This window comes from Python bivittatus, unplaced genomic scaffold (genome assembly GCF_059951505.1).
Source record: "Python bivittatus isolate LINGU-HERP-01145 unplaced genomic scaffold, Pbiv_v1 ctg000980_np1212, whole genome shotgun sequence".
Lineage (NCBI taxonomy): Eukaryota > Metazoa > Chordata > Lepidosauria > Squamata > Pythonidae > Python > Python bivittatus.
In genome coordinates, this window is record NW_028277125.1 from 30,151,756 (window position 1) to 30,179,553 (window position 27,798).

The window sequence follows — 27,798 nt, forward strand, 5'->3', positions numbered from 1 at the left end:
AACAGTCCCTGGCCATTGGGACCCACATCATGCTTCTCCTCCCAGACCTGATGGATATATGCTAAACCAAGCAAATAAAGGCTTTGCAGTAATTCTCCCTTGTATGTGTATCTGTGTGCCTTCAAGTCAGTTTTTGACTCCTGGCAACTGCCTGGACCAGTCCCTGCAATTTTCTTGGCAAGATTTTTCAGAAGTGGTTTGCCTTGCCTCCTTCCTAGGGCTGAAAGAGTCACTGGCCCAAAGTCACTCAGCTGACTTTGTGCCTAAGGCAGGACTAGAACTCACAGTCTTCCAGTTTTTAAACTGGTGCCTTAACCACTACATCAAATGGACTCAATTCTCCTTTCTCCTTCTATAAATACTCTGGGCATTTGCATCTTTAGGGTGGTGAGAGAAATAATATTTATATAATTTTAACAATAGGGCCTCACTTGGTATACTACCAGTAATTATTTATCATGAAACTATGCCAGGAAATAAATAAATAAAATAAGGAAATAAGGAAACCCTAATGCACTTTACCAACAATTCACGATTGTGAAAAATCATCATCAACAGTACCTCCTTCAAATGTCTATGTAGCTGTGAACAAGGCCATGTTTCAGTAAAGGGAACAAATGGGAACTGGTGATTTGCTCGTTAGTATGAGTTGATGCCAAGCAGTAGATCTGTCTTGATTAACATTGCATTTATGGGGATCACATATCTCCATTGCTTTGTATCCCACACTGACAGAATTCAAGAACAATAAATGGTGCCATTTCTTAGGACTTTGGGATATAGAGAAAATATTCTAGAAAACAATGGTGGAATCCCAACTGCTCTACCAATTAACGTACAATGGACTCTTCCTCCTTTCCTTCTTTAGCATTATTATTAGCATTACTACTGGACAGAAGAGCCAATCTGGTGTAGTGGTCAAGGCATCAGGCTAGAAACTGGGAGATTGTGAGTTCTAGTCCTGACACAAAGCTACTTTCAGCCAGTCACTCCTTTTCAGCCCTAGGAAGGAGGCAGTGGAAAATCATTTCCAAAAAATCTTGTCAAGGGACTTGTCCGGGCAGTTGCCAGGAGTCAAAACTGACTTGAAAGGCACACATACATACAATACAGCAGTGTTGTCCAAACCTGGCCACTTTAAGATGGTGGACTTCAACTCCCAGAATTCCCCAGCCAGCATGGCTGGCTGGGGTATTCTGGGAGTTGAAGTCCACTCATCTTAAAGTGGCCAGGTTTGGACAACACTGCAATACAGGAAAGAAACAGGATTGAGTAAACAGCGGGAAAACAAGAGGATTGATGCCAGCAGAGATTCCCCCTTTTGCCCTACATTTCTGCAAGCTAGAAAAGAAGAGCTTGGACTGGAAACACCCAGATGGTTTGACATTGCAGCTAGGTCCTTGGTGATAGGTTACGTGCTGGGGGGGGGGGGGGTGTGCCATCTGTCCCCTGTGGCACAAAGAGGAACGGTGGAAGTGCTGGAATGAGGCAGAAGGAGGGGGGTGAGCAAAGGAAGGTGTCGAAAGAATAGCCTGTTACTCGCTTGGTGTGTGGCAGTAACGAAAATGCATTTTGATACCGCGATGGCTCACTGTTCGCCTGCCTGCGACTTGGCCCACAGCCCCATTTACTTTGGCGAACGCCCCCCTTCCCATCTGATCGCTGAGATGGCGGTGGTAACGGAGTTCAGCCTCTCTGCACTGAAGCAGCCCCAAACCCAGCCTTCTGCAAGAACGGCAGGAAGGCTCCGGATGTCGGTCAGCCAAAGCCGCTCTCCTGCCCTCCGGTCTCTCTCCAGAGTGGCTTGCTGCCTGTTGCTGCCGCTGCTGCTCCTGCGGCGGTCGGGACCTTCGGGACGGCTTCTGCCGCCCCGTTGAATTGGGAGCCCCACCACCCATCCGTCCTTTTGCGGGGGTGGCGGACTATCGCGCCGGGGTGGGGGGAAAAGTGAAAGTCCCAGGTTCCGCTTCCTGACAGCGTCTCGCCTTAGCTACCCGGTAAGGAAAGGCTCTCCCGCCCGCGTCAGGCGCAGATGGCCGGGGAGAAGACGCGGAGGTTCACTCGGAGCTTGCTGAGACCCGGCATGGCAACCGAGCTTCGCCAGAGCGCCGCCGCCGCCGCCGCCGCGGGCAGCGCCAATCGTAGCCGCTTCCACAAGAGGGTGAGTTCAGTTCTTCTCTTCCGGGGAGCGCGGAAAAGGCGCGAAGAAGCGTCCAAACGAATCCGTCGTGACTCCGCACTCGGGAAGGGGGAGGGGGAGGGGCGGGAGAAGGGATCGTCGCTGAGCAATTGCTCTCTCTTGGGACGCCGTCGCAAGGCTGGGCGCGGGCGCGGCTGTGGGATGCTTGGGTGAGGGGGGAGGATTGCAGGTTGGAGAGAGGGACGAAGGTAGGAAAGCGCTCCATCCTCAGCTTTTGGACCCGTCTCTCCAGCAGTGTCCAGAAAGTCAGGCAGCAACTGACACGCAGGGTTTTTTCCAGCTTCCGCTGGAGACCAGCAAAAAATTGAGCTTAGCGGGTTTTGTGTACAAAACAAAGGCTCTCACTACTGTGCTATGTCTGTAATCCGGAGGGTGCAAGACACATCCGTCTGATGATGGGAAGGCATTTTCCTTCCACCCATCCTCCTGTTGTTTTCCACAGTACCAACAACTCAGCATTTGTATGGGTTGTTAAATGTGTTTTAAATATGCACACACACACACACACACACACACACAAATACAGAATTAACCAATATGTTTTTAACAGAAAGAATAATGAGGAAGATACGATTCTGTGGTCAACATAGTCTGGAGCTGCTCAGAATGAGGCACACTGCAATGCAATCTTAGACATGTTGTCATAAAAGTTATGTAGAAGGAACTTCCTAGTTACCAGTTGTAGTGGTGGATTCCCCTTGGCTGGATGTTTGTGTTCAAGTGGAGGGTAGAGGGCCATCTGTTGGAGGCCGTTTTATTTGGGTTCATGCATTGGGCTGCCAAAATGACCCTTCCACTTCTGTCCTCCTTCACTGTCACCACACAGATGTCACATGCTGGGACTCAGTCCAGTCATCACTGTTCTTTCTTTCTGTATTGCTGTTATAAGAGTATACGTTTTTACAGCAGCAACATCTGCATCTGTTGGAGCAAAAACAAACAAACAAAAATAACCTTGATGCAATTTAATTATATTACATGTATTAGGGCATAGTACGTACATGCCGTCGGTTTTTATGGCTCACTTCATGATTAAGTGGGCAAGGCCACAAAAATATTTGTGATAATAAATTCACTTGGCGTTAAGAAGCAGCAAGATACTTCATGCAAATTCAGTAGCAATCCAATGCCACTTCTCTTATTTCACCCAAAATGCCTCCCTGTATCACTGCTTTCTAAGATAAGGTTCCATTCTGTTTTTCCCCACTTTTCATCATTCATCTTTTTCTTCCTTGGAGGTAGAATCTGAAAATGGTAAGCAATATGCTGAATGACTGCATGATATTGTGGAGATATATATCAGAAAATGTACTTGCACACAGTACAAGCTGTACTGTACAGTACACTGTACAATGTACAGTATAGAAACTGTATCTTTGCACCACAATTATTTAATTTTTGCATAAACTCTCTGGTTGCTATCAGAACAACCCTGATCTCTCCCTTTCTCTCTCTCATTCTCTCCCCCGCCACCCCCCAAGTTAGCTCGTAGACACATAACCATGCTTCTATGTGCCAGTGATATAGTTCTACCTCTGACCTCTGTTGGGCTAAAACTTGTCCTAAGATCACTTTTTGCACATGGTGTGGATGAAGAATTAGCCATAACTATGCAAAGACAAAAGTACAGTGGTACCTCTACTTACGAACGCCCCTACTTACGAATTTTTCGAGATACGACCAGCTCCGGCCCCAAAAATTTACCTCTACTTACGAACTTGCCTCTACTTACGAACCGGATCCGCGGCCATTTTTCCTGCTGCCACGCGGTTGCAGCTTCCTGTGGGCGAGATTGTGGTAGCAAGGAGACATTCGGTGAGGCTTGTGGTGTGTTTTGTGGCGTTTGGAAGGTTTTTCTGGCATTTGGAAGGTTTTTGAGGTTTAAAAATAAAATGCATATGTTTCAGAACTGTTTAGCCGTATTTACATTGAACCTTATGGGGGAAATTTACCTCGGGGTGCAACCAAATTCGGAGGGCGGATTAGCCATATTTACATTGAACCTTATGGGGAAATTTGCCTCGTGGTGCAAATACGGAGGACGGAACGGATTAACCGGATTTGCATTGAACCTTATGGGAAACTTTACCTCGACTTGAGACCAACTCGAGTTGCAACCAGAGTCATGGAACGGATTAAGTTCGTAACTAGAGGTACCACTGTACTGATATTTGCTAAACATCCTAGAATTCACAGGTGGTAACTAAATGGCCATGACATTGAATAAGTTAAGATCTTTAAATATCTTGGAATTGTCTTTCAGGATTCCAGTGAGAGAAGTGCTAATATATGTAGTCCAGAATGTTCAAAATCAGCTTTGGCAATTAGAATATTTTATCAATCAAGGGTAACCTTGATTGCCTTAAAGCTGTTTTCTGCCAAAGCATGCTCTCAGCTTTTGTACGGTGCACAGTCAACATTTCAAATAATTATCTTCCAAGTTCCACACAATCTTCAAAGGTTGTCCTCTAGTGTGAGGCTGGAGTAATTCAGTTTAAATCCAATGTTTATTTTTTGTTTGCTTATTTTGCTTATTGGTTAAAGTTAATATTTTTATCCACCTTCTCAACTCTTCTGATATTAGCAGATAATTTTAATGCAAAATGGAAAGCTGCATTTTTATGGATTTTCTTGGAAAATCTCCCAGGGGTACAAGCAGGCCAAGAGCGTGTTCTGGACATGAAAAGATAATTAGATCAGTCTCATATGCCCAGAAACATATTTCTAAGAAGGCAATCTCTGTTTAAACCTGTAAGATATTGAAATGTTACCACAGTTTCCAAATTGAGAAGGCCTCTAACATTAGCATGGTTCAATGCCCTGCCATCAGCTGTTTTAGAAGGCAGATATAAGAAAATACCCTGTACTGCCTGGATGTGCCCATGTGGCACAGGACCTATAGATCCATTGCCTATATTCTACTATTTTATGGGATTTATAGAGATCTTAAAGCCCATTTTATTTATCCTCAGAAAAATATCAGGGCAAACTGATCGCTTTTACAGCATATGCAAATTATTTTCTCTGATCAGTCGCATGTCATCCTTCTGTATATCACTAGGTTTCACTATTTAGTTTTAAAATGAGTGGGAGTTGACATCTTCTCATTGTTGTCACTCATTGAATGAAATAAAAACACCAGCTGATGGACAGTAAAAGATTCTGTTGACGTATACATCCTGCCCTTAAGGTTTATGTTTTTCCCTTGACCTTTTTAAGCAGTTTTACATTTAGAGTTTTAGCATTACCCTCTTTATATTTGAATTATTAATTCTTTAGTTTTAGAGTTATAGTTTTAATTTTAAATAATCTTATGATTTATGAATCTTTTAGATTCACAGGTTTAGTGTTAATATTGCTTTGTCACAATATATTTATATTTAGGAAGTGACTTGAAATATTGCTTTCTGTTTTGTATTTATTTTGTTCACTTGACTGTTTCTGTTTTATGCTGTTCATTGATCAAAATAAAGACTGACTAACTTTTGAAAACATCTTTCAGGAGATACAATGGATGCTTTCGGTTTTTGTAGGGCTTAACACATTCATTTTGCTCCTTAAAACTCACCCAAAGCACAAATATTTGGCTCCATGCAATTCTGGGACCATTAGCAAGTTGTTTGCACCCCTGGATCATATTTTTTGCAGTCTTGCATTATGGAGACACCCCACCCCACCCCACCCCACAAGAGAATACATTTCCCACTCATTGCTAAAATGGACTCAGCTGGCAAACACAGAGAGAAGTGATATTATACTCTTACAGGTAGAAAGATCTTCAGAGCTTTAGCTAGTTTTGGAAATTCCCACACCAAGTCCCTCCAACGCAACATGTTGACTGAGACAGTGAAAGGCATTTGGGGCAGAAATTTTTATTATAATCCATTTCCTCTCCTATGATAACAGAAGTGGATTGTCAGTCATCCTAAGATAATTGATGCTTTTGCATTTGAGCCCTAATTTTCAATGAACAGCTGAATAACCACTCAACCTTCATATTTTAAAAGCTGCATTTTTGCATAGCATGTTAAAAGTTGCAAATTTATAGGATGTTAAATGTTTAAAATGAAGGAACCTGAAATAGTGATGGTGGGAATATTGCTGCTTCTCTTTCAGTTGTAGCACTATATATGCAGCTTGCCTTCTATGATAAAGATCGACTGTTACAACTGGGAATCTAGCAACTGCAAATTGATGAAAGAAGAAAAGGATACAAGGGAACATTGTTGTCTCCTATATTGTACCTTGTGGCAGAGTCCACTGGAGTTGGGCGGCTAATAAATTTAAATAAATCAATAAGCAAACAAGCAAACAAATATAAGGAATCTGGCAGACCACCAGATGGCACTGATCTTATACCAATGAGAGGAAACTTGCTTTAAAGAGATAAAAGGTTTAGCCCAAACTGATAGCAAAATACAGTTCCTTAAAATGTGCAGGGGAAATAATGACACACAGAAAAGATATATTCAACTTAGCATATTTTCTAGTTAGACATTTACCTATTTCTTCCCAAAGAACAGATCTGTGAATGAGACTTTTTTTTAATTCAAGTTTACCTGAATTCTTTTCTCTTTTTCTAGAAATTCCAAACTTTAATCTTGGCTCAAAGGATCATGATCTCCACTCTCTCCTTTGTACCTTAGTACACAGCTTCTTGCTTGACAGTTCTGCCTCTAGTTTTCAGAAGACATGGTAGAGGGAAGGGCTGAGGCAAATCTGTCTTTTCCTACATGCCACAACAAGCTTCTCTCTCACATAAAAAAGTGAATTCAAAGTTTGTGAAATCTGAGCCTGACTGACATGAGAGACTGGGAAGGGGTTGTGTTAGTATGGGAATGAAGGAGGGTATTCACAACTGTTCCAAAAGGCTCACTCCAAACGTGTGAGTAAACTTCAGAGTGGGAAACGCAGTTCACTGTAAAGAAGCGTAGAATGATTTATGTTAACACAGAAAAACCATCAGTACATTAGTGGTATCTGAGAGGAAGAAACATCCTACACATGAATGGGATATACTGCTGCTGCTTTAAACGGTTAACAGGACTGCGTGTTGAGTCCCTCACTTTACACTCTTTACACATATGACTGCACCCCCACTCACTTCAGCACTTCAGCAATATTATTATTAAATTTGCAGATGATACAACAGTGGTGGGGTTTATCTCTGAGGGGGATGAGTCTGCCTACCAGGATGAGGTGGACCGGCTGCTTTCGTGGTGTGGAGACAATAATTTGGCCCTTAATATCAATAAGACCAAGGAGCTTATAGTGGACTATAGAAGGAATAGATTAGACATCCAGCTCCTGTTTATTAATGGAGATCGAGTGGAGCGGGTGGCCAGTTTTAAGTTTATGGGTGTTACCATAAACTCTACTGTATAGTGCAATATTAATGTAACATTAGGGGTTGTGCAACTCATCTGTTCTGAAATAAAGATCAAATATAGCATGTGCCCTGCCATGTATGCTAGATCTGCAATTTCTTCTGATAAGCCCACATTGTGATGGATGCCATCACAAGCTACATTGGAGCCCTTTCCCAGGATATGGAGATTGAAGCTGCCCAAGACTGATAGCTTCTAAGAATTACTGGAAGGGTCTTATGTGCAATTACAGCTGACACTTCTTCACTGTGTTGGAGTTACAGCTCCTGCAGGACCTGAAACTCAACCAGACAGATTTTAGACAGGCTACATCCTCACCTCTCCCTAGCCAGGTCTCCATAATACATGTTATGTCTATCCCATTATCAATCACTAAGTTATCTGTGGACATTATTTTATTCTATTCAGGATGGTGTTTACCAACAGCAAGTGCAGAACAAGAATTTAACCACTTGGGCCTACATCAGGGGCAATGGCTTACATAAAGGGAGCTGTAACAACATTCAGGTTCTTCTCCCGGTGCTGCCCATCATACTTCCTTTTGTGTATTATGGTCATAGATTACCTCACCCCCTTGGAGAATCACAATGCCCCACAACCTTTTTCTGTCCTGGCCTGTTCCAGCCTACCATTCTTCTCTTTAATGGGTGGTTCTCAACATATTAAATAACTTAAGACCTCATTTTTTTATAACTTGCAGAATTGCCTGTAGCCATAATGGACAAAAATCAGCAGAGATCCCATTGTCTTGAAAGAAGAAATGATTAGCACTTACAGTAAAAATACTAAAACAGGTTTAACATAATTTATTCTGTTCACTTCTTTCTATAACCAAGGGAAATAATTTTTTTAAAAAAATTTCCACACATGTATGTGATATGACCCTGACTACTTTGAATTCATGCCTCATTCATTGAATCCTTTGTCTTACCTAATGTTAAGAGTGGTCCCCCATTCACCCCAAAATGTCCACTTCTTTATTAAGGAAGTAAGTAGGTAAAGAGTTGCCTGGACTAAACTATGTTTCACTGTGTTCAGTTTGACTTATTCATACCTAAATGTGTATAGTGTTACATCTAAAGTGTATAGAGTTACATCTACAGTGTTACTTATTCATACCTAAATGTGTATAGTGTTACATCTAGAGCATAGATTATAGATGATCTTTTATCTTTGTTAAATCAGTTAACATTATCTGTTATCACAGTGTTGCGTGCCATTCGTCGGTAGAAGTTTACATTTAGACCATGTAGTGGTAAGCACTGTGGGATTTAATGCCTGATCTGTCCACATGTTTCTAATAGCAGATTGTTGTCTCCTGCATTGTACCTTGTGGCAGAACAATATCTGAACCATCATCTCAGCAGTCTGTTTGAAATTAGCAAGAAAAGCAGCTTTAGCAGTGCATTAGAACATATCTACGCAGTCCTTAGCAATATAATGAACCACTAGCTTGAACAGCATTGTCTATATCAGATATATCTTGTATGTTTTCTAGATGCAGTCTTGCATCATAATCAGAATTTTTCTATACAAAATATATGATTCTCAGCCCATTCAGTAGAGATTAATAGCTTAAATAATTATTGAAAAAATCCCAAAAATAACTTTTGAAACCTGCTTAATCTTATTTATGTAGGACTTTCCCTTTTTTGAGTCAAGTGCTCTTTCTCCAGTTAGTTTTTAACCATTTTCTGGTTTAGCAGATAATATGTAATTTTCATATTATCTTATCTTCTCAAGAATACATCCAGCATCTCAAAAGTTTTGTTTTATTATGTTCATTCATCAACATCAACATATATATAACTACTGGATCTGTGGATTTGGAACCAACCAGCAAAAGGCAGTACAAAGAATGTACTTTGTGCAAATTCCTAGCTGTTCAACTCACCCTTGAGAAGAGACCAGAACAAAGAGTTAGTCAGTTCCTCAACTTTATCCAGGGCTCTTCATTCTAGAGATAAAGTTATTCTTCAAAGGAACAAGAGATGGGAAGGGGAAAACAAGACAACTCAGTCTAAGTATTAAAATATAACAGATACTGGGGAGAAAGAGAGAAATTGTTACAGGAAAGAAAACAATAAAGAAGATCTTTATTAGAAGAGGAAGAAAGAATAAAAAAAAATTTCAGTGCACTGTGAGCACGTGGGTAGATGATTAATGACTGAACCCCTGGGTTGTTCCAGGCTCCAAAATTCCTTTCATGTTTTGATTTAGGTGGGTTGCTATATATTGCTTTAAATTATTTGACCGTTTAAGTAGATATGCTTTGCCCCTTGATTTATACACATTTAGAACAGTTTCAGGGCTGTTTAAATGTCAGCAAAGCATCCAAATTACCTTTATGCTGTCCTTCAAATTTTTATTCTAATGCTAGAAAGTGCAAAATCTGAGAGAAAGAAAAGGTGAATGGCCTACAGTGAAAAGAGGAGAGATGGTCAAATTATCCCATGCAATAACCTGAGCTAGCTTAATTTTAATTTGGTGGGGAGAACTGTAGAAGGAGAAGAAGCTATCCCAAACTATGGCAGAATATAACAAGCTGTTATGCTGCTATATTGAGTTTCATAAAATGTTATGGTTCAGAGGAACTATGAACACGGGAAAAGAGAGGGAATCATTTGACATTTTGATCTTTATGTAGTATATAATACTGCTGGCTATACCAGAAATGCTCTTTCACCTACTCTGGCAGCCTGTAAATTTCAATCCATGCTGCAACCTAATATGTTTTGTACAGGAGCAGGCCATTTAGACTATCATCTGGGGATCAGGACAGCTATCCTGCCAGTGGAGACATACAAATTGCAGGAGCGTATACTATTGTTTCAACATCACTGCTTCAAATTCTAGACCAGTTGGCTATTTTTCATCATGTTGGTTCCTATGCCCTATCAGGCTAAATGAGCTGGCTAGGGCTTTTGTATCAAAGCCAAATTCCCACTTGGTTTAAGAGGTAGTTTTTATTTTACTTAACAGACTCAATTTTCTTGATACAAGTTAGCAACATTTTCATCTGTACCTTGGACAGACTATTTATTTATTTTATTTGGATTTATATGCTGCCTCAGTCTTAGACTCTAGAATTATGCAGACAAATTGGTCAGGTCTATAATGCCCTTGGCTCATGTATGAGTGTCTCAGTCAGCTATCTTGTAAGACAATGACTAACAATCTTACTGTTACTGTTATTTTATTTATATATAGGCTCCCAAGAGCTGTAGGAGGGGTGACATCAACAGGTCACCGGAAAGGATATAATGGAATTTTCAGTCACTTTTGTCCATGTATTTTTTTTAAAATATAAAATAGATATATTAAAACTTTTGAAGGTATATCACACCTATTTGGGTCTTATCACCCATTCTTGTTTTACAGACAAAAAAGCAGCAATCATGCTGTTTGTTTTCTACTGAATTTCAGCTGTGCAGTTTGACCATATGTTGCCTGCACTTGTATTAATGCAAAGTTTAGTTTTAAAAGATATGGGATCCTTGAAAGAAAAATACAAAACTAGTTTATAAGGTTGCTTTTCTCAGCAATTCATTACCAGAAGGAACTCAAAAGAGAATCTTTTCCAAAAAGATAAGGATGGAAACAAATGAATTGGTAGTATAAAATATAGAGTAATTATGCTGAAGCAGAGATCCGAAGGAAAAAAGTTTAAGTATGCAAACAATCTAGAACTGTGAGCAGAATTAGAATTCAAGCACAATTCAGGAGCAGGCACTTTATCTCTGGTCAAAACACATCAAAACTATACCCACATCTCACTCATTTGTGGAGAGCTGGTTTGAAGGGCTACTTACTGAAAAAGCATTCTTGGATGGCAATTATTCATCTCCCTGTAGTAATCCATTAGGAGAAAAGGATTCAGGGTCCTTCTCCATCAGCAGTCCTTCAATGTAGAGGGGATGCTTAAGTTATATGAGTGGGTTTGCAAATGCTCCCATGGTTTATACAGTTATTTAAGATATTATAAGGCAAATAGATATATATTCATTTATTCCAAACAGTACCACAATTGTCTTTTTCTACATTTTAAATACTTAAATAATTTAAATATCTGATGGGGATAAATTTTTGGTACTCAGTTTGACAATGATAGTAATTCCCAGGATTCATTTTCACTGAAATATGATTGCATTCAACTGTCCATAACATAAGGGTACTCATGCTGTTTTCATAAAGCCAATATTTAAAAATAATTAATTGGAAAGTTTGTCCGCATAAGGAGAAGTTACAGACCTCCAATCAATTATTTTCATAAATACATGATTTTATTTTCATAAATATTCTTGTCAAGTTATTTGTAAGTTCTAAATTATATGAAATATTGAGAGTATATTGTCTGCATTTTTGATAGGTATAATTTCTTGGTCAGGATATTAAAAAAACAAAGATACTGATAAGCACTAGCCCCAAGAACAGGCAACTAACTAGGCTGAATTTAGATTGTATGCCAGGCAGTCTGAACAATAGTTGTGCTTTATCATACAGTTGGAACCTGGTTGGCTTTCCTCAGTAGGAAATTGATATGTTTTCTCAATAGTGGGAACTCTGCTTAGCTCCTTCAGTTAGGTCTTCGTGTCATGATAATAGTCTAATAAGAGTGTTGGGATTCACTGTTAGCCCTGTGAGGTAGTCCAAACAAGAAGTACAGTTAGGAGCACTAGCTCTATCTTTATTATAAGGTTACATTAACAGAATCTTGCAAGTCAGAAAGTATTTCTCCCCTCCTCTATAATAAGCCCAGTCAGAGTGTAATTATGACCTTGTTCTCATGAAAAACAGCATCATGTTATTCCCCTATATATGAAAAGTTGATAATTTCTTCATACTGATATTTGCAAGTGGTTTTTATGTGGGAGTCAAACTTGCAGTTCAACTTGGTAGAACTGAGAATTTTATTGCATTGCTTTTGTAGAAGTAGACCTGTACTTCACTTCCCTAATATTTAAATGTGAACAAGAAACGGCTTAGTCAGATAGCATGATCAGTTGAAGAAATAAGAGAATACCATGACATGGCAAACTATAAAATAAATTATAATCAAAGGTGGACATGTTAAATGCTCCCAGCCGTACCAGGGAATGGATGGTAGTGGTGGTAACTCTGTTAAGCACAAATCTTGGTATCGATTATGGTAGGATTTTTTTAAAGGGAAGTTAATTTCAGTGATGATAGCTTTATCTATCACTTTTAAAAACTACTTTCCCTTGATTTTTGAAAATGTATGTGTATTTTATTATTTGTGTTTTATCATGGGTCACCTTGAGAGCTTTTAGATACAAAATGAATTTTAGAGAAAATACAAAAGTCTATACATCTGTATTTGTGGCCTTCATTTCTTTTGATCCTTCTCTTTAAAAGCAGAGACATAGGGCATTATGTTGGGAATACTCTCCAGCTTCCCCATCAAAAACAGAACCAATCATCCATGTGGAATTAGCTTCTATAACAGTGAAAATGCCATTTCTGGGTAAAACATGGGTCAGATACTATCCTCCCCTAGTTTAAAATTTATAGACTGCATTTTTTTAAAATTATCATTTGTTACCATTACATTTTACCATACAATTTAATTCTCTAACATTTATATTAATCTTTGGAAATTGCAATTCCATACAGTTTTCTTATCTTTTATAAACTTGGCATATGTATTAGATTATATACTTCTATTGCTCAATCCAATAGTTTTTCTCATGTTTAAGAGACTGAAAGCAAATATGAACATGAATGATTCTGACATGACCTAAATAAATGATGCAGATGAAACCATGCAGGTAGCTTATCAGCATCATTGGGAAGAAAACAAGCAAACCAGTCAAACCTCTTCTAACTGGGAGCAACCAGTATCATGATAATCTGCAAAAAGAAATCTGATCAGCAAGGAAACATTTCTGTGTTTTGGTTTTCTCTTCATTTTTGCCCTTTATAGTTCTGTTTAGCACCTGTATGCAAATATGGTTTCCTCAAAAAAAATAAAAAATAAAAATAAATCCGCATCTATATTCCTAATGAGAACTGTAAGAAAACAGTTATTCTGGTTTATATAAATGAGTAAAACTGTGATTTTCTAACACAGGGACATATATAGAAGGGCAGTTTCTTAAAACATTGTAACTAGTTGCAAATTATCTATGACTCTTGCAAGCTTTACCTTAAAGTTTTTTTAAATAATAACATAGTAATGGTACATTTTTAAAAAAACTTTCATTTTTGGGGTTATTAAAAAAAATTCTTAGGGGAAAAATTTTTCAGTTGTTTTGAAGAGCAGCCCTTTTCTGAGGCCAGCCTTCACTGGATTGCTTTAATCAGCCACTTCATATCATCTTATTCCACCTAACAGCAATATAGGAAGGAGGAGGAGGAGGAAATGTTTATGAAGAGCAAAATTGGACAAGGGGAAAATCAGGTTGCTCTTTTAGCAAAACCATTCCTGAATCATCCTCATTAGAATTCACCTGCTTCTCTAGTTCTATGGATTCTCTTTGCACTTCAGCTTCATTACCAACTCTATACCCCTGATTTCACTGCCTGAATGTGAATATTAAATCCTGGGCAGAATCTGTGTATGTTTCTACAATACATCGTCAGTATACAATTTTGATGCCATATAAATATTGTTGGGCTGTAGTCCTACTTAGAACTGGATAAACAGAAGTTTGCAGCCCTTTGCACAATGACACATTTATAGCTGGGCTGGGTATCCATACTTGCACATCTATACATACCATACACATAAGCATCTGCTCACCTCAGTCACTGAGAGGTGGAAAAGGCTTGTCCCTTGCTTCTTACCAATCTTGATGTGTACAAATGCAATGGAAAACAGCAGATTTGCTGTGGGAGGAAGAATCTAGTCCTTCTCCTTGCTTGCTTTTTACAAAATGGCCTGAGACTTTTAGTGAAAAAACAATAGATTAGTTTTAAGAATACCACAATATATAAACTTACTATCTGCTTTCCCTAATAAAAGATGTCAGAGCTAAGTGCTGCTTCTATTTTTTTCTTGTTCTTTTTTTGCCATATAAGTCTCCTAATCTTCACTGATAAGGATCATCTTTCATTACATTTCCTGCCAACCGTCCTGCTGTAGACGACTGGTTTCACACTGTCATTAGCAGTTGGAACAAAGCAATCTACAGCAGGATCAACTAAGCAGAAAGGGAAGTATTGTAGCTTCCCCCCTTCTAATAAACTTGCTAAATAACACTGATTTCCCATTGCTCTTAGAGTGGGAAACTTCCCCACCCACCCAAGTGGTCCATTGCCTGATTAAAAGAATGTTACCAAGAGCTATAAAGAAGCTGTAAGATGTTCAACCATGACTAAAAATAAAAACTTAATACAGTGTGTCCTAATTGCCAGTAAGCATGTTTAGGATTGTGCTGCCAGTTGATCTCATGTAAAATTTCTTCATGTCTTGGAATATTTGAACAAAACTGAAGTAGGATCGTATACCCTGGTGCTATACAGAAATGCCTCAGCTACTTGTGATTGAGAAGTGTTCAATTACTGACTTGGACTGTTCACCCAATCATTGTGATTTAATAAGCAGCATTATCTATGGGAATACAGTTCCCAAACAGAAGCACCAAATCACAGATATCATGTGTTTGCCTAAATTAGTGGTCCATGTCTGGTACATGCTGGACTTCCTGGTTCACCTGGCTTACATATGTGTCAGAACTATTTTTATATAAAGTAATGTTGTTGGGCAAATTAAATCCTTTCTAATAACCCTTCCTACAAAGCATCTTTGGTTAAATTATTTCAGATCACTGTTTGTAATTACTCTGTATTTTACCAAAAATGGTTGACTCAGAGTATGTTATTATTAAGATGTTTATACCATGGAAGTATTTCAAAGGGATTAATATCATTTAGTTCTGTTATTGGTATTTTATAATGGATGTGAATGGCACAGCATTCTATAATCTAAATTCACATCAAGGAAGTAGTGCTCCTTCTCCTTCTCCTTCTCCTTCTCCTTCTCCTTCTCCTTCTCCTTCTCCTTCTCCCCCTTACATTTTCCAGATACAAAAAAGCAATGAATTAAATTCCTTTCAAACAGTTTTCAGTCAAATTTGTAGCCCACATTTCCAGTATAAAATGGAACTCTGATGATTTCCGGCTTAATGTAATTAAAGTGTTAGTCAGTAACAAATGCCCAGTTCTATGATTGCTTTATTTAACAGGATCTACTGTCAAATCTCCTACTGTTCGGGCAGAAAATCACTTGTATCATCCATAGCCAACTGCAACTCAGAATTCTTCCTTTTTGTACTTCCACAATCCCATATTTGTGGAATATCAATCCACTTTCCATCTATTTATTTACATACATCCTGCAGACTTAAAAAGCAACACTTCCCATGCTTGCCATGGAGCACGTGGCATTGCTGGTGGTGCATGTGGTAAGTGCATGTGGTAAGCATGATACGAAGCTAGCCTTTGAGGTTGAAGAGCTTGGTGGGATATCTAAGCAGCTGCACTGGAAATATCTGCCATATTACCTGGCATCTATTTTCCCTTGCAGTGGATTCATTGATTTAAGATATTGTGGCTGGTTTCGCATAGCATACTACATTCTAAATTAGGGTTAACCAGAAACAAAGAACAAGAAAACTGTTCATACAATTGCTAATTGCACAACTGGTGTTTTTGTAGTTTGAACTAAAACGAAGTCTTCTTTTTACTTACAGATTTCATTAGCAAAGTACACATTACAGTGATTGGAAAGAAATGTACTCCCTTTTATCCAAACAGAACCATATATACAAGACAAATCCAATCTGATATCTTTATTGGTATAGGTCTTTAACTGGAAATTTTTTCAAAGTAAGCATTTAATTAGACAATAAGGTTAAATCAAAGAATTACTTATTTAACTAAACAAAAGTCAGCACATGATAAACATGGTGTAGAACAGAACCTTCCACCCACTTCCAGAAAGTATATAAATTCCTATCTCTTACCATAGGCCTTTACTGATCCTCTGTATTCTGGCACACTATTTATTTTGGTATCTGGACGAATTCTGGATATTGGTCATTCTTGTTCTGTATGATTTGGTTTCATGAAGGCGGGATGCCACAAACTACATTTAGTGCATTCATGGAAAAAGTGTTTCCCTCGTATCCATCTCTGTCATTAATAAATGTCAGATTTAATGGCATTTGCTTGTATATTTAGAAGTCAGCAAGCCCAGCATAAAAACACCTTATCTAGTCACTACTTAAACTCTGCTGGGCTAGCACCTGCTGCCTGGTGCTTTCTAAACCAAAGTATCTGCAGTGTGCTCAATTTACTAGGAAAAATGGTATTTCTCTGAGTTTCCAGATTGGAAGAATATATGACTTGCAGATTAGCAATCTGACACAACATACTGCTTCACACGGCCCATGCAATCAAGATCTTTCTGTCTATATTATCGCTTATTAAAAGAAAAGAATACATTTGACCTTGCATTGTACATTAGTATATCATCTTATTACACTATTTTAACTTGCTAACTATATCTACAGAAGCTGAAAGTAAATGCACAGATGGAAAATGGACTAATTTTCTATGAACAAATAGTATTTTGCTTCTGGCATGGCCTTTGAGAAGCCTGCAATGTACATTTAAACCTGGCAGCCTAAAACATAGTTCTTTCAACACTTTTTTCCCTAATCACCTGCAGCAGAAAATGCAATAAAATCCCAGCTTGTTCACGATGGAGCTTTTGCTGTGCAATATGTGACTTACTTCCGATCATAGCATTACTCTTGCATTATGTAAACTCTCAGAATGGTATACAGTCAACCTTCTCTTAAGCTCTCAGAACAGAGATATGCAGATGTTACATTATGTCATGTTTACACCACGGAAGCATTTCAAAGGGATTAACCCTGGCACAGGGTTGCTTTTCATGTTGTTTTTATAGGTATGTAAGTCTCCAATCACATGATTTGGCTACTCTCCACCCCCTGGTGAAAAGCTTAAATTGCACTACTGCACGTATGTGCCCAGAAATACTTTGCTATATTTCATGCAGTTTTAGATGCCAGTTTTGACAAGATGCTCAAAGCACTGGTGCAATAATAAGAAATAGTTGGTGTAATATACACATGTTTGTGAATATAAAATGGGATAGTGCATAATTTATATAGTAAACCAATAGAAACCAGAACTGATATATTTGCACATCTGTATAGAAAACCTGGACCTGCAAAGGCTAGGTTTCAGATACTGCAGACAAGCTAATGGTCAGCTGAAACCCATTACAGTCTCAATTTTCCAGTAGATTATTTTGATAGTCTTGGCAGAGAGAAGTGGAAGTTTTTAGCAATACATGTGAAAGGAGCAAAACCACCCATAACAATAAAACAATTTCTATTTATGTGCCATCAGCCTGACTAGATAGTTTGGCAGGAAGTAGGTTTCTGCTACTTCTGGGTGTTAACATTCTTAGAAATGCACTGGCCCAATGTTGTTATCAACATTTGCAACTTGACTACTGTTATGGTAAGGGAATATTGATACAAGAAATGAAAATATTATATTTCATTCAATATTTATTTAAATAATCAAACCTTTTAGACAAGTGTATGAAATGTTCTGTCCACAATAATACATTTGTACTAATGCAGGCCTATAGGGCTACAAACTCTAAGGTGTAAGGTGCCAGATATCTTGCAGTGACAGAACCACAAATATTATCAGGGAGACTCTGTGTGTACGCATGTGTGTGTATGTGCGCGTGCATATCTGTGCTGGTTTTCCCAATATGCATATATTTGCGTGTGGTTAACATTGTTCATTGTCTTACTCTGAACTGGGTTCTGTCTGTGTAAAGGCAAATAGGTATTTTGCCATTTTGTAGATGAGATCCATGCTCTGCCTTGTCCTTGGTTTTTGCACTAGTAATTTTACACTGAGTTCCAGGATCAATACTAGACTCCCTCCAGTGTGTGATATGCCGTGGTAATTTTCAGAACACAATTGCTGTGTCTACTCTGCAAGAGGAGTGGGAGAAGTTGTAAAGGTCAGACGTTTTTGGCAACCAATAGCTTTGTAGCTGCAGGTTCTAGTTGCTTCCACATGTGCTTGGTTTTGTTTTTGTTTTTACTACAATTTTCAACTTGTGAATGTCCAGAGATTTGGCTCTTGATTGTTTGGTCCTTCCTGTTTGATATAGAAAAAAGGAAGGGGAGGAGGCAGGGAGGATTACCAGTTCTGTTTCCTCCTTTGTCTTCTTCCCTTCCTGCGCTACTCACTGTCTAGTCAATTTCACACCATAATTTCATCAGCAAACTCTCAGTCTCCTCTAAAAAGCTGAAATTCTTTCTAATCAATTGCACAATCCCCATAGAAAAATCCCCAAATTGGTTTTAAGGATTATAAAAATAGTAAATCATTCCCAAGCAATGTCCTGTAAGTGAAGCCAATAAAATACCTGTATCTATCTGGTCTCAGTCTTTGTTTTGTATGCTGTTCCTTGAAGAGTTCATTTGCCCTTTATTTATTTTTGCCTTACAATTTATTTGATTTATTAATCAAACTTATATCCTACCACAATCACAGGGCTCTCAGCAGCTCACAATATAAGAATGTACAGTATAAAGCATAAACATAGGACAAGTAAAACCTCAACACAGTGCATGGCATCACACCCCAAAACCCTCTGGAAAAGCTCTGGGTGCAGCTTTTTCCAGAAGGTGGACACTATTGGAGACAGACAAATCTCCAACAGGAGGTCATTCCAGAGGGCTGGCTCCTTTACTAAAAAGGAATGCTTCCAGCTTCAGCCCCCTTGACCTCCACAACATGGAGGACAACCAGCTGTTTTTCCTGACATGATCTAAGTGCCAGGAGGAGATGCAGACCTGCAGGTAAATAGGTGCCAATTTTAGTGTTCTGATACACTATAAATGAAGTATTATGGGCAGGGTGTTGCCAATTCCTGCTATAGTTTGATTCGTCAAATAAATCACATTTGGCTGAATTTGTTCAACATGCTGAGCCATAAGCCACACTAAATCAGCACTGGTGATTTATATGGGGATATGTTGAAAGAGACACATTGAATGCCTTTCCAACCAAAAGATCAAGCTATTTGCTCAATCACCTAAAGCATCCTAAAAAGCTTCACTGCTTTATCTATGATGTGCAATTAAAATGTGTCATATAACACAATGAAGTGGCTTAAAAAACCCACTTTTTGCTATTATCTTGTCACTTATGCATTTGTTGTCTAGCAACAGGAACAGCAATTTTGGTTTGGAGTGTTGTACAAATGTGCAGCTCAGATGAAACAGAAAGGGAACAGAAAGAAATGGCAAGACATGATGGCTTAAACATCAAGTATAGCAGAACACAGCTCAGGAACAGGTGAATTATTTGTTCAATCTTGGGTGTGCCTATGCAACTCTGTGGGCATATGCTTAGGTAAATGCATTCTTCTTGTAGCTATCCTTCTGCCATCCAGCAGTGACCTTGTCAAGCCTGGTTCCATTCACTGATCAGTCAATATTCTAGGCCAAATTGCATTTTTACTACATTTCTGTTGAAGGATTATGTAACAACTCCCCATTTTGGGATCTAGCACAAGAGTTCGCCAGGAATTGAATTTGAATCAAAGAGGATTTTACCTTTTTACCCTTCTGAAATTAAACTAGTAAATTATGCCCATGCTGAAAAGCGTGTATAGACAAAATTCATCTTTTGTCTGTTCCTCTCAGGCAAATACACACACACACACACACACACACACACACAAAGCCTCTCCCATGTAATCTTTATTACTCAGTGATACATCTGGTGAAAGTGAATCCATAGCTGTATCATTCACCACAGGGTCATTAGAAAGGTGGGCTTAGTGGCTAGATAATTTTCTGATTTGTTAGCCAGGCATCTGTCATCAGAGATGGTGCATTTTGCTTGATTGAGCAAAGCAACAGTTAGTCTCCTGAAAGAGGCTGGCTTTTATTTATGTTCCACATCCTGTAAAACTGAGGATAAGCTGAAGAGAAAAAGAAGCAAGAAGGAACATGGAGGGCCTGCCCAACAACATCTGTTCAGATGACTCAGTCTGTGTGTAACTAGACTTTTTTGCAGTGAGCTTTGAACAAGTTTTGAAACCAAACAGCTTATTCAAGCAAGCAGTAAGACACTAAGGTTCAGCAGTACTTTGGATCCAAAGGTCCAAGGAGTTTTGCAGCGGCACCTGCAACATGATTCTGGGAAAAGAAATGTTTGATTTAAAGTATAGGCTTTTAAAAAGGTACCATATTTACTTGAGTAAAGCCCATTCACAGATAAGCTAACCCTTGAATTTTTAACCAAAATACCATGAAAAATGTGCCACCCGCAGATAAGCTGATGTGCATTTTTCATGATATTCTGGTTAAAAATTCAAGGGTCAGATTATATGAGGATAGGCTTATAAGCATATACAGGTAGTTCTGGTCCAGAATAGGGACCAGAAAATTGGTCATTAAGCAGGATGGTCATTAAACGAGTCCCCATGTGACTGGACTTGATTTTATGACCAGTTTTATGATGATCATTAAGCGAATCCAGCTTCCCCAATGGATGTTTTTACCAGAATTCGCTTAACAACCACGTGATTCATTTAAAACAATTAATCATTAGTTGGTTCCTCTGAGATAATATATTTTGAATTCTAAATGGAAAGAAAGTCATGCTTGAGATTACTCTGTGTCTTATCATAATTTGAATTTGTTTTCATTTTCAAAATATAAAACATAGGGTGTCATAAAAATCTGTCCATTTCCAATTTATATATTTATGACTGGTAACTATTCAAAGTCAACAATTACTCCTAATCATAGCAGTACCAAAATATTATATATTAAGTGCTCTGTTTCATCAGTGGTTCCTCTATTCTATCTATTTTGTGTTATGGTATTGCACCAGAACTTCTGGACTATTAGTTGCTCTGGGACTTCCATAAGTCCCAGCCATCATGTCTGATGTCTATACCATGCCTTTAAAAAACTGTAAATTGAGCAAAGCTTTTTTATGTGGATAGCATACATTTATAGACATTTAAAAAAATATTCAAGAGTTTCAAATTCAAGATTTGTAGTTCAATAACTCTAGAAGGTCATACATTGTTTACTATGCAGTAGATGGGCCATTTGATGGATAGAAGGTGTTTGAGGGTTTTGTTTTGTTTTGTTCTTAGGACTGTGAGTTAATATTTTTTCTTAATTGCCTCTTAGGTAAAAAAAAAATAGAAATGTTCTTAATGTATTAGAGTATTTGGAGCAACACAGTACAAATCAAGCTGCCTTAATATTTCTTGACACAGAGAAAGCTTTTGACAATTTAAACTGGACTTTTCTGTTTAAAATTTTGGAAGATATGGATTTTGGAGAGAACATGGGTAAAATCGATGTACACTTCACAAAAAGCATAAATAATTGTGAATGGGGAATTGACCAAGACCTGTGAAATACAGAAAGGAACAAGGCAGGGATGCCCACTTTCTCCATTCTGGCTCTTGAAGTTTTGAATAGAGACATAAGACTAGACAAGAGAAATGCTGGAGTGAAAGTTTAAAAAGAAGTGTATAAATTAAGGGTATTCACTGATGACTTGGTTTTAATTTTGGAGAACCCTCTAGAAGGGATAGATGTATTAATGGAAAAACTAAGAAAATTTGGTGCATTGGGTAGATTTAAAATTAATAAGGAGAAAACAAAGATGTTGACAAGAGTATGAAGATGGAAGACCAAAAGAATTTTCTGTGAAAACTGGTTTTCAAATTGAGAAAAAAGTGAAATATTTGAGTATCATTTTAACTAACATGAGTTGTATGTTATTTCAAAATATTTATGTTAAAGTATGGAAATTAAGAAAGATTTATTAAGATGGGGTAAATGTAGATTTTCCCCTTCATGGATCACTGCCTTGTAGTGGCGAAGGGGCTTGCGTAACTCAGTGAAGCCATGAGCTATACCGTGCAGGGCCACCCAAGATGGACAGGTCATGACAGAGAGTTCTGGCAAAATGTGGTCCACTGGAGAAGGAAATGGCAACCCACTCCAGTATCCTTGCCAAGAAAACCCCATGGACAATGTTAAAAGGCTAAAAGATATGATACCGGAAGATGAGCCCCTCAGGTCGGAAGGTGTCCAATATGGTACTGGGGAAGAGCGGAGGGCAATTCCAAGTAGCTCCAGAAAGAGTGAAGCGGCTGGGCCAAAGCCGAAAGGACGTTCAGCTGTGGATGTATCCGGAAGCAAAAAGAAGGTCCGATGCTGTAAAGAACAATATTGTATAGGTACCTGGAATGTAAGATCTATGAACCAAGGCAAGCTGGATGTGGTCAAACATGAGATGACAAGATTGAACATCGACATCTTGGGAATCAGCGAACTGAAATGGACGGAAATGGGTGAATTTAATTCGGGTGACCATTATATCTACTACTGTGGGCAAGAAACTCTTAGAAGAAATGGAGTTGCACTCATAGTCAATAAGAGAGTGGGAAAGGCAGTAATGGGGTACAACCTCAAAAACGACAGAATGATCTCAGTGCGTATCCAAGGCAAACCATTCAATATCACAGTCATCCAAGTCTATGCCCCAACCACTGATGCTGAAGAAGCTGAAGTTGACCGCTTCTATGAAGACCTACAACACCTTCTAGAACTAGCACCAAAAAAAGATGTCCTTTTCATCATAGGGGATTGGAATGCTAAAGTAGGAAGTCAAGGAGTAATCGGAATAACAGGCAAGTATGGCCTTGGAGTACAAAATGAAGCAGGGCAAAGGCTAATAGAGTTCTGTCAAGAGAACAAGCTAGTCATAGCAAACACTCTTTTCCAACAACACAAGAGACGACTCTACACATGGACATCACCAGATGGTCAATACCGAAATCAGATTGATTATATACTTTGCAGCCAAAGATGGAGAAGCTCTATACAGACAGCAAAAACAAGACCAGGAGCTGACTATGGCTCAGATCATGAGCTTCTTACTGCAAAATATAGGCTTAAATTGAAGAATGTAGGGAAAACCACTAGACCACTCAGGTATGACTTAGATCATATTCCTTGTGAGTACACAGTGAAGGTGATGAATAGATTTAGAGGATTAGATTTGGTAGACAGAGTGCCTGAAGAACTATGGACGGAGGTCCGTAACATTGTACAGGAGGCAGCAACTAAAACCATCCCAAAGAAAAAGAAATGCAAGAAAGCAAAATGGCTGTCTGATGAGGCTTTACAAATAGCTGTGGAAAGAAGGAATGCGAAAAGCAAGGGTGAAAGGGAAAGATATAAGCAACTGAATGCAGATTTCCAGAGAATAGCCAGGAGAGATAAGAAGGCCTTCTTAAATGAACAATGCAAAGAAATCGAGGAAAACAATAGAATGGGGAAGACTAGAGATCTCTACAAGAAAATTGGAGATATGAAAGGAACGTTTAGTGCAAAGATGGGCATGATAAAGGACAAAAAGGCAGGGACCTAACAGAAGCAGAAGAGATTAAGAAGAGGTGGCAAGAATACACAGAAGAACTATACAAGAAAGATCTTAATGTCCCTGATGTCCACGCTGGTGTGATCACTGACCTTGAGCCAGACATCCTAGAGAGTGAAGTCAAGTGGGCCTTAGGAAGCATTGCTAACAACAAAGCTAGTGGAGATGACAGTATTCCAGCTGAGTTATTTAAAATACTAAAAGATGATGGTGTTAAAGTGCTGCACTCAATATGCCAGCAAGTTTGGAAAACGCAACAGTGGCCACGGGATTGGAAAAGGTCAGTTTACATTCCAATTCCAAAGAAGGGCAACGCCAAAGAATGCTCAAACTATCGCACAATTGCACTCATTTCACATGCTAGCAAGGTTATGCTCAAAATCCTACAAGCTAGGCTTCAGCAATACATGAACCGAGAACTACCGGATGTACAAGCTGGGTTTCGAAGAGGCAGAGGAACTAGAGATCAAATCGCCAACATTCGCTGGATCATGGAGAAAGCACGAGAGTTCCAGAAAAATATCTACTTCTGCTTCACTGACTATGCAAAAGCCTTTGATTGTGTGGATCACAACAAACTGTGGCAAATTCTTAAAGAGATGGGAATACCAGACCACCTTACCTGTCTCCTGAGAAATCTGTATGCGGGCCAAGAAGCAACAGTTAGAACCGGTCATGGAACAACCGATTGGTTCAAAATAGGGAAAGGTGTACGACAAGGCTGTATACTGTCACCCTGCTTATTTAACCTATATGCAGAGTACATCATGAGAAATGCCAGGCTGGAAGAATCACAAGCCGGAATTAAGATTGCAGGGAGAATCATCAACAACCTCAGATATGCGGACGATACCACCCTAATGGCAGAAAGTGAAGAAGAACTAAAGAGCCTCTTGATGAGGGTGAAAGAGGAGAGTGCAAAAGCTGGCTTGAAACTCAACATTAAAAAAACTAAGATCATGGCATCTGGACCCATCAATTCCTGGCAAATAGAAGGGGTAGAAATGGAAGCAGTAACAGACTTCATTTATTTGGGCTCCAAGATCACCGCAGACGGAGACTGCAGCCATGAAATTAAAAGACGCTTGCTCCTTGGGAGGAAAGCTATGGCAAGCCTAGATAGCATATTAAAAAGCAGAGACGTCACCTTGCCGACAAAGATCCGCATAGTGAAAGCTATGGTTTTTCCAGTAGTAATGTATGGCTGTGAGAGCTGGACCATAAAAAAGGCCGAGCGCCGAAGAATTGATGCCTTTGAACTGTGGTGCTGGAGAAGACTCTTGAGAGTCCCCTGGACTGCTAGGAGGTCAAACCAGTCAGTCTTAAAGGAAATCAACCCTGATTGCTCATTGGAAGGATCGATAATGAAGCTCAAGCTCAGATATTTTGGCCACCTAATGCGAAGAGAGATCTCTTTGGAGAAGACCCTGATGCTGGGAAAGATTGAAGGCAAAAGGAGAAGAGGACGGCAGAGGATGAGATGGTTAGATAGCATCACTGAAGCAATGAGCATGAAACTGAGCAAACTCAGGGAGGCAGTGAAGGACAGGAAGGCCTGGCGCAATATGGTTCATGGGGTCACGAAGAGTCGGACACGACTTAACGACTAAACAACAAAAAATGTAGATTTTAAAAATCATTGTATTAGGAATGCCATACTACGAATATGGAATAGATAGAAATCCAGGCTGTGCCCCAAAATACCTTTGTTGGCCTCAGCCCAAGAAGCATTTTATGGGGGGGGGGGGGGAACAGTGGTAAAGACAAATGACAAAAGACATATTAAAGACTTGCTAACACAGGAAAATGGGGAGCTTAAGATGAAATCAAGAGAACAATTGACTGCAGAGGGATTTAGTTTTCAATGGTTCTCATATGCACAGTTAAGAGAAAGATTTAATACAAATAAAAAAGTACCAGGAATAGAATGTGATAAACTGGAATTTGAAAATGAATTATGTGCAAATGATGAACATGTGATTACTAAAATGTATAAACTTTTGTTGAGATTTGAAATGGAGGAAGAGCAAGTTAAAGAATGTATGGTAAAATGAGCTAAGTATTTTGTTTATAATATTCAAATAGATCAATGGGAGGGAATATGGTTAAAAGATCTGAAATTCACATTGTCTTACAATTTAAAAGAAAACTTTTTTTAAAGTGATGTACTGTTGGTATATGACACCAGATAAACTATCTAAAATGTATAAAGGTACTTCTAAACACTGTTGGAAATGAGAAAAACATGAAGAGACAATTTATCATGCATGGTGGACTTGTAAAAAAGCAAAAAGATAATGCAAACAAATACATATGGTGATGCAGAGTTTTAAAAAATTAACACTTAGATGAAACTGGAACTTTTTTATGAGAACCTATGGAAACTCAACTAGAAAAGGCTCGGGATGATTGGTTTTATAGATGGTAACTGCAGCAAAGCTATTATATGTACAAAGGTGGAAGACTATAGAAACACTAGTAAAGGAAAGGATTGTGAAGATGGCTGAGTTTGCAGAAATGGCTAGATTGACCTGTTTGGTCAAGGAGGGAACTACAACTGCTTTTATAAAAGGCTGAAAACCCTTCATAGATCTTTGCTGAAAATGGATAAAAATGAACTGCTCATTTCAGGATATATTGATGAAAAAGGTTTATGGGAAAAAGGGAACTGTGATATGCAATATGGGAGGGTGGAGCTGGTAATTACTATATTTGTAACTGCTGCAAAGAAGATCGGAAGTCGCATCTTTAGATATCTTTTTTTTTTCTTGATTTTTTTGTTAATCTTCATTTTTTTCTTCTACCTTTTTATAATCTTTTTCTATTTTTTTCTGTTTCTGTAGTTTTTAAAATCTTTGTAAAATTTTCTTTGAATAAAAATTATTTTTTAAAAGATTTGTAGTACAAGGTTTTTTGTACAGCATTGTCCTGACCATTTTAACCATTCTGTATACATCAAAATGATTTGTGCTTTGAAAGTATTAGTGTGAAAGTGAAAGTATTGATAATTTTAATTTGTTGCTTTTTCATTTTTCTTAAATTAGTTAAATAAATGCAAATGTGTAAGGAAAAACTCCAGAAGTTAATCTTCATGTTTCTTTTCTAAGTAGAAGAAAAGTAGTCACTTTTCTAAATCTAAAAAGTCCATATATGGTAATCTTTCTCATAGGAGTGTTACTTTGGTGCTTATCTATATCTTTCTACCTTTAGCACATCCTGGTATGACCTATTAATTTCAAAGTGTCCAGCTTCCTGTAAGTGTGTTGAAGGTTAGTCTGTTACTTGAAATGCAGGAAACTAGCGCATATTGAACTGGGACCATTTTGATAGGATAGAGTGCTTTTTATTTATTACTACATACATCCTGCAAATAATTAGAAATATTATGCATCCAAAGAAAACACATTACATCAAGGAGATACAATGGCATCAATATTTTGCAAACAAATGAACAGTTTTGCACTAAAACCACTGGATGAGTGTGTAAAGCTAATTAGATACCATTCTTAAATAATGGAGTTGCATTGCCCCCAAATAAATCATCTCAATTTCAGGTGCTCTTTCAGTGTTTTCCCTGTTATGTGAGTGTTCCTTATTTATAATTGATTCCAACTTGACTTTGGTAATGTTGAAATGACCCAACTGCAGGAGAAGATTTGATTGGTTAGGACTCTCTAAAAAATGAGACAACAATTTTCAGAG

General features: G+C 38.5%; 1 protein-coding gene across 6 annotated transcripts in view; it reads left to right on the plus strand.

Annotated features, from left to right (window-relative positions):
• Positions 1-1,270: 1,270 nt before the first annotated feature.
• DOCK10 (dedicator of cytokinesis 10) overlaps positions 1,271-27,798 on the plus strand; it is a 189,566-nt gene continuing 163,038 nt past the window's right edge. For 5 of the 6 annotated variants that reach the window (XM_088131644.1, XM_088131646.1, XM_088131650.1 and 2 more), the window contains exon 1: positions 1,275-2,161. In XM_088131644.1, coding sequence (XP_087987770.1) covers positions 2,033-2,161 — 129 coding nt within the window. In that variant the 5' untranslated portion in view covers positions 1,275-2,032. Of the gene's footprint in view, positions 2,162-27,798 lie in introns of all 6 variants that reach the window. The other variant, XM_088131651.1, reaches the window with a different exon arrangement.